This window comes from Uranotaenia lowii, chromosome 2 (assembly GCF_029784155.1).
Source record: "Uranotaenia lowii strain MFRU-FL chromosome 2, ASM2978415v1, whole genome shotgun sequence".
In the NCBI taxonomy this organism is placed as follows: domain Eukaryota; kingdom Metazoa; phylum Arthropoda; class Insecta; order Diptera; family Culicidae; genus Uranotaenia; species Uranotaenia lowii.
Genome location: NC_073692.1, coordinates 274,839,845 through 274,848,096, shown reverse-complemented (window position 1 = coordinate 274,848,096; position 8,252 = coordinate 274,839,845). Strand labels below are relative to the sequence as shown.

Below are 8,252 nucleotides of genomic sequence, written 5' to 3'. Positions count from 1 at the left end.
TTAAGTTAATGTGAGAACTTCATGAATAAACATTTGGGACTAGGGAACAGACAGATTTTCTTCTAACATTTAAGCCCAAATTTTAAATAATTTCTTTCTTGATTTCAGAAGCATACATCTTTGTTGAAAATCTTTCATCCTTTTTGATGACTTCTGAAGGTTTTCATACTCTTCACTTTTAATTGTAAATCCTTAGACACGGGTATCACAAGAATAATAAAATTTCATATATAAAATAAAAAAAAATTCAACCTATTGTTTATGTTTGGTTACAAAAATTAGTGTTTATGTAGACACGAGTGGTCGTAATTGATTGTTCATTATTGTCAAAAGTACACGAACTGAATTTAATGTTTTTCATTAAAAATAAAGACTACATAATCTCAACATCAACTTTGTTTTCAACAATTTTAAGTGGTTGATTTGATGTAATACTATTATCTGAAAATATTCTCTCAATTCACTTTTAGTTGTCAGATCTGAAGTCATCAGATTTTTTGCGAATTTTTTATTTCGTTTTCTAAAAATTTTGCATTTGTTCAAACTAAGGTTTTTTTTTCAAATTTCCTAGATAAAAAAAAACATGGGTTTTCATCAGATAATATGGAACACTTCAAACATTTGTCTGTGGATTTCTGCATTTACGGCTTTCCTCTAGAATGTTATTTTCTTACTTATATGAAAACAAAATATAACATTGTGTCATGAACAGAATTTAAAGTAGTAGCGTGAACTGCTTAAAATAATATTTCTACATATATTTGCCAAGATAAGGCACAAATTGAAAATGTAACGTAACATTGCTCAAAGTATGAAATGAATAACAAAATTTTCAAGTAAAGCAGGTGCCATCCGTTTTCGTATGGCCAGAAATTTGAAAGCAATCTTTTGTCATTTGAAGTTTACACGTCATGAGGATGGGGAGGGGCGTTTAAAAAATAAAATTTAATTCAAATTTACAATAAATTGGAAAAAGTGAACCCACAAAGTGAGGCCCGCAACAAACGTGTATACAATCTACATTGCAAAAAATCAAACAATCGATAAAATTGAGATCGAACATTTGAAAAAAATTCTTGAACAACAGGTGATATTACTCCCATCCAGGGCCGTAGGAAGAACCGACCCATGGGGGGAGTTTTGGAGACTGATTTTTACCTAAAATTTTTTGCCCAACAACGTACGAATAAAAAAAAAACAAATTATATTTGTTACTATATGATTATTCATTTTTTAGTTCTCATTCAAAGTTTTTGTATTAAATCGTAACTTTAGAAAAGAAGTCCTTTGCCTAAATGGTGAGCAAATTTTTTTTATGAAACCTTCAGAAACAAAACATGGAATTTTCTTTCATCGAAGGATACAATTTTTGAATTTGTTCAAGAGTCTGGTAGATCAAAACTATTTGATTTGAGCATAAATTAATTTCTTTTTAGACATGCCTTCGAATAAAAAGTTATTCTATACTCAAATCAAACGAGCCCAATCTTCCAAACACTTTTGCAAATTCCGAGATTCTAATCTTTGAAGAAAATAAATAAAAATTTCAAAAAGAAAAACAGTAAGGGATAACAAATTTTCAGATTCATGTTCATGTTCTCTTGAATTCCTCTTCAAGTTTATGTTGATTGAAAAACCCATTAACAAGTTAAATCTTTTCCTGAATCTGAATTCTGAACCTGAATTCAAAAAATGAACTTTGCATCTGTTTCTGAATTTGTATGCGATTTCTGAAATGTAGAATAAGTACGATTTCCGAAACTTAATTACAGATCAGAATTTTTTAAGCGAAGATTTTGAGCCATCTTTCATGAATCTGTTATTTAAATTCTGTATCGCTGGTTTAATCTTAATTCATTTTTTCAACTTTATTTTTAATCTGTGTTGTTAATCTGAATCAAAATTTGAATTTTGAATGATGAATCTGAATCTGAGTTTTCAATACTGGATCATCACTTAGAAGCTTAAAGTGTTTATAGTTGGTGTTAGAATAAAGTTTGAGAACTTCGAATTTGAATATAAAGCAAAATTCTTCTTTTTTCCTATTCGGAAAAATATTATCAAAATATTGAAAACGCAAAAAACATGATTTTTATTTGATTTGAAATGCAAAATCTATTTTTTACCAGGATTTCAAAGCAGTAATTAATTCCTAATTTTTAATGATTATTCGAACTAAAAATCTAGAAACCCAAACTTCAGAATCAGAATCAGAAATACGAAAATATTTAGAAATACACCAGAACCTCCAAAATGGGTTTAATTTAAAGATTAATATTCAGACCTGAATTTCCATGATAAGGTTGTCAGATTGCTTCCGGATATTTAATATAAAATTTAGGAGAAATTCGGTCACCCCGTTACCCGGATTTCATAGGGAAAACCCGGTCTGTTCTTATTCTCACTTTTAAATCAAACTTTGAAAAACAAATTGTGTTGTAAATTATTTTTTACTTATGTGTCCGAAATTTCTGGAGCAAGTTTAAAAAATGATCATGAATGGTTTTTTCAAGTTTTTCTTGATTTTTGATGAGCAATTCCTTGGTTCGAATCAAAATTGGCCGGTATTGCCTGTAATTCGGTCGACAATTTTGCAATCAAATACCCGGTTTTGCCAGGTTTTTATATAAAACAGCCCGGATTTTTCAGGCCCGGATACTTGCTGAAAAAATTCTGACAACCTTATTCTATGAATACGTGAGAAAATTTTGAAAAATTGTAGCAGAATTTTGAACTTGGGATGGGTTTTTGAGATTTTGGCATTAGTTTTTAGTCTAGATTGTTACTCTTGAATATCTTTGCTCTTTGATCATAATTTGATTATGGAATAGAAATTATAAGTGTAGAGTAGAAAACCTCGCTTGCTTTTTGACGTAGAATTACGTCTTACGGCAACACTATAGGGGGGCAAATTGAAAGTTGCGATCAGATCTCGCGTCACGAAAACTTTCCAACTCAAGGACATCTTTCCTAAAAGACATTTCAAGCCTGCTCATCGTTGATTGGCTGGTCGAAAATGACAAAAAACACGGACGCCACGCCCCTTGGTATGTTTTATTTTTCCCTTCCTTCGAAAGATATAAAAGTAAGGGGTCTCTGGTCGACCGTTTTCATTCTCAGTTTGCCCGTTGAGCAGTGCAATTCGATCTGCATACGGACCCCACCAGCGGTAATCCTATGCAGATATCGTTTTGCTGTTCAAACAGTGGCAAGTTGCCACAGTACGAAAATAGCGGAGACCATGCATAACCAGCACCTACCTTGTCACCTACCACCCACGCCACCTACGCCACACCTACCACCCACGCCACACATCACCCACGCCACACGCCACCCACGCCACCTACCACCCAAGCCATCCATCACCCACACCACCTGTCCATCCACTATCCTCGCCACACACCAACTCTACCTTCCACCCACGCCAACTACCACCCACGCCAACTACCACCCACGCCACACACCACCCTTGTCACCTACCACCCAAGCCACCTATCCACACCACCCGCACCACCTACCACCAACGCCACAAACCACCTACCACCCACGCCACCTACCACCCAAGTCACCTAACCCACACCACCTGCCATCCACCATCCTCGCCACACACCACCTCTACCTTCCACCCACGCCACTCACCACCCACGCCACCTACCACCCACGCCACACACCACCCTTGTCACCCACCACACACGCCACCTACCCACACCACCTACCACCAACGCCACACACCACCCACGAGACCTGCCACACACCAATTACTACCAACGCCTCACCACCCACCACCCAAGCGACCAATTGGTATTGAAAAGACAAGACTCTTTCAAAGTTATTTTGGCCCTGAAAAGGGCCTTTTGTTGAGTTGATAATAATCTAATATCTGGAATTATCAATAATCCCACCTTAAAACGTCGTTTTACGCTAGTGATTGCTGGACGGAAAAAGAATTGACTTAGAGGGAATGATAAATTTTGGTATCAATTTTTCAAAAGTGCTTATGTCAAATGTAAATAAATCGAGTAATCAGCTGAGTTCATAAGTAATATTTTCCTTGGAAACTTATGGAGCTGTAAAATTTAAAAATAATTTTCTCGAACAGCGATATTGGCACTATCGCCCTTTACAAAAATCGATACCGAATTGATACTGATTCAGAAGAGACGCATGAGGCAGAACTTTCAGGGAGATTTTTCTCTACTTTTGCACTGAGTCAAGCGTTTCTATCAAAGGCAGCGGTGAGAAAGCTCAAAATTTCGGCACTGATAGGTACTAGTTAGCTTGCAAGCGTTTGATTTTAATGTTGAAGAAATCGTTGCCTATTCATAGGCGTTTAATACTATGCGTTTCTTTGCTACGGATAGTTTGCATGCAAGAGAGCATTTTGCGTTCTTCTGTGCCTATCAAAACATATTGATCATAGTTATTATGTGTAAAATAAAAAAAAAACACTTTGCTGTCACAAGTTTGACTTATGGTATCAATGTTTAAAAAACGTCGTTTTTAGCACGACCATTGTACTGACTCTAAATAATTGACCAAACGAGAATTGCATATAAGACAACAAATGTACATACTTGATATATATTAACGCACATTTTATGTGCGTCATCTTTTGCTAAGAGTTAAGCGTATGGATGAAAGGGATCAGTTGTTGATTTAGCAGATTTTTTATTGAAATTTGATGAAAAACTGTGTTGTATAAAAAAGTATTGCTTCAATTTTTGTCTTTTTATGCAGCGTTTTTTTTAATCCAAACGTTGAATAAAAGAAAAAAACAGATTCAAAATTCCTTATTTAAGAACACTTGATTTATTAAATGCCAGCACTATCATTAGAAGCTTTCTCGCAGGCGTTTGATACTGAGCTTGCATATAATTAGCTTAGTAACAAAACTTCAATTTCTAAGCCATGGGTCTTGACACCACTTAGGGGTTGTCCATAAATGATGTCACGCAAAGTTTGGAAAAAATAGACCCCCTCTCCCCCCCTTGTCACATATTGTCACAACTTCCGCCACCCTCCCTTTTTGTATTACGTCACGTTTTCATAAACCCCCCTCCCCCCTGGGATAAATTTTTTTAACTCTTTAGAAATTTCATTAAAAATGTATCTTTATTTTAAATTCATCAGTTTTATTCATAGAATAGAAAAAAAAAGGTTTAACAACATTTAACAAGCCTTTTAGAATAGCCAAGCATTCCTGTTCACGTTTTGCCACAATTTAAGTGGGGCGGACTTTCCTGAGTGTTGCAGTGGAAGTGTTCCTGTGAACTTCATAATAATGGTCATAAAGTTTACGTGGTATAATTGTATTGAATTTAGGATAAAATTATTTGTTATTGTTTTGCCTTTTTTTTTTTTTTTGTAACAATATGTGATGTCACGTTCAAGATGACCCCCCCTCTCCCCATGTCACAAATTGTCACAAATAACCCCCTGACGCGTGACATCATTTATGGACAGCCCCTTATATGTACATTATTGTACATGCTTATATTTATTTCGCCTTTAGTTATGCAACTGAATAGTGCTGAATAATGTTTTTAACGGCCAACCACTTGTTTGAAATTGATCAACTTTACTCAAAAAAATTTAAATTTATTACGAAAAATACATTGGCACAAGATAGGCTGTCGTAATTCTACGTCAACATTACGGTCGTGTCTCATATACAACCTCTTAAACTTTTTTGGACCATAATCGGGTGAGAGGGGGTTTAACCCCCAAAACCCCCTCCCCCCGTTCCTATGGCCATGCTCCCATATTTAACATTTTGGCTTCCACTCTTTAAACTGTTTGAATTTTCGAAGAAGTTTTTGTTTGTAATGTCTTAAAAACTTTATTTATTCTACACTTTAGGATTTTGGAAAAATTAGAGTGACAAACAAAAAGAAATTTATATTTGTTCCGGGATAATAAAACCCCAAAATGCTCTTTACTACATATAATCCATATAGTTTTTTTTTGTAAAAGATTGATTTTTTATTGTAAATAAACCGAATACCGAATTTATTGTAAATAAATAGAATACTATTTCTGGTTCTAGTACAATCAGTGATGAGAAGTTTTATCATATTCTTTTAAATGAAGTAACAATCACGTGACATTCCAACTCTTTTATCTCAATTTGTATCCCTTTGATGTCTTCTGCAAAATTATAGCCAGGAGAATTTCCTATTAAATCGTGTCATTGACATATAGAGCTGGATTAACGGTAAAGGTAAGACGAGTGTTTTCACAGTGATTAATATGATTTTGTCTTTGAAAAAAAAAAATCATTAAAAAGGTTGAAAATTCAATCTATTTCGTTTTGAATATTCCAAATCCGTGTATGCCAGAAAATCCAGTTTCATACATATTTGATCTACCTTGATTTTAATAAAACATGGTTATTACCTTGAGTTTAAAACATGGTTTTGTTTATTTGAACACCTACTAAATATTAAAAGTGAAAAAACGACCAACAATTTCAATGAAAAAAAAAAAATTACAAGTAAAGTTGAATTGAAATGGTTCATTTTGCAATACTAACCGTTTAGAATTTTCCGAACGATTCCGAATAGAGCAACTTGAAATTTTAAACAAATGGGTGACTATCCGTGAATTTATGAAATTTGACCAGTTATCTAAAGTCTAACAATCAAACTTCTTTCGTTAGTGAATTTTTATTTTCTCAATTTTGTCGATTACTTGCAATTAGGGTAAAACATTAAAATTACTTCAGCATATATATGTATGGTTTTGTATGCTTCCGGCCACAGAAATTCCCAGGTAAAAGGATTCTCATATTCCCTGATTCTTGGAAACTCAAAAATGGTCGGGAATTGGAACTGTAGTGTAGAAAAAAAATAACGCATGAAAAAAGGAAGAAATGAAAAACATTTCTAGGCTAAATCTAAATCTTAATTATTACCAAGTTTTAGGTAAGTTTGTGCAAACAAGTCTTCAAGAGTTTAACTGCGATGAAATGATTTAAAGCAGGGGTGATCAACCTTTTGAGGCAACGGGCCAATTTTAAATTGAAATCTTTTCACCGGCCGCACTCAAAATAATATTTATTAAAACGACAATTTTTTGACAAAAACAAAGCAGAAACAAAAATTCATGAGGTTATAGGAAAAACAAATTATCACCCTTTTTTTCAAATACAAGGTACATAAAATCATTCGAAATTTAATAGTGACTTCACCAAATCTTAATCATTTTTGAATAATTTAAATATTTAATCGATGAAAACTTTATCACGAAAATTAATTCTAACTAACAGAAACATAATTTGCTTCTCTTTTTCATTCGAAATGAATTTTTTTTAAATTCATTCTATAGTTTATAAAAAGATTTTAACCGTTTTCTAGGAAAAACTCTTTTCTGTACTGTCTGTTGATACAATTCGCCATCACTTCAATTGTAAAGTTTCAAGGAGCTAAAAGTGAGAAAATATATTTCTAGGAAATCACCGTCTTCTCAGCGTTGAACGTAGAATCGATACTGAAATTTTAAGACTTAAAATCCTTTTTCAAGTACACATTTCTTAGAATTATTTTCTCAATTTAATTTTTGTCCTCAAATACCTGTTTTTTCTTTTCTTTAAACGGTAAAAAACTGCTTTCTAATTTGATGATCATTTATTTGAGTATACTGTAGCAAAGTTGTCAAAATCACAGCAAAATTCACAATTTCATAGTTTTTTTTAAGCAAACTTTATCAAAATTACAGTTAGCTTTCTTGATTCTCTATTTTTTAAACATTTTATGGATTTTCTTAAATTAATTTAGATACCATTGGGAAAAGCTTACTAAAGCTGGTTAATGATAATCTTATGACTTCGGTAATCTTGAAATAAAATTAATCAATTTAGATGTTTGGCCTAACTTGCCTAAGAAATTTCTGAGATGACATCATAGATAATCGTCCCAAACTTTTTGGGTTGAACACAAAACAACTTAACACTTTGTCGTGAATCGTTCACCCAGTATTTTCTATTAAACTGTTCTCATTTCCATCAATATTCAAGAACAAAAATAATTTACTTGTTATTGTTTTGTTGTTGTTGTTTTGTTCAAAACTAGCCTTTTTTCAAATTTGATAAATAATTAAATTTAAACAAAAATGCTGAGCATTTTCATCATAAAGCTTTATTTTTGTTTGAACTAAAAAAAATCTCACTAACGGACTAAGAAATGCCTTCCGATTTTTTGTTTGCTCTTCCGATCCGCTTATATGGATTAGAACAAAAAAAAACTCAAACTTGC

General features: G+C 33.1%; 1 protein-coding gene across 1 annotated transcript; it reads left to right on the top strand.

The window, feature by feature from the left end:
* Positions 1 to 3,241: 3,241 nt before the first annotated feature.
* Positions 3,242 to 3,808, top strand: LOC129742676 (uncharacterized). The gene has a single exon (XM_055734602.1). It carries the CDS (start codon positions 3,242 to 3,244, stop codon positions 3,806 to 3,808), a length of 567 nt encoding a protein of 188 aa, XP_055590577.1.
* The last annotated feature ends 4,444 nt before the right edge of the window (positions 3,809 to 8,252 follow it).

Bases quoted from the DNA above. Each gene is read 5' to 3' on its own strand.
- LOC129742676 (XM_055734602.1), top strand. From the start codon at position 3,242: ATGCATAACCAGCACCTACCTTGTCACCTACCACCCACGCCACCTACG.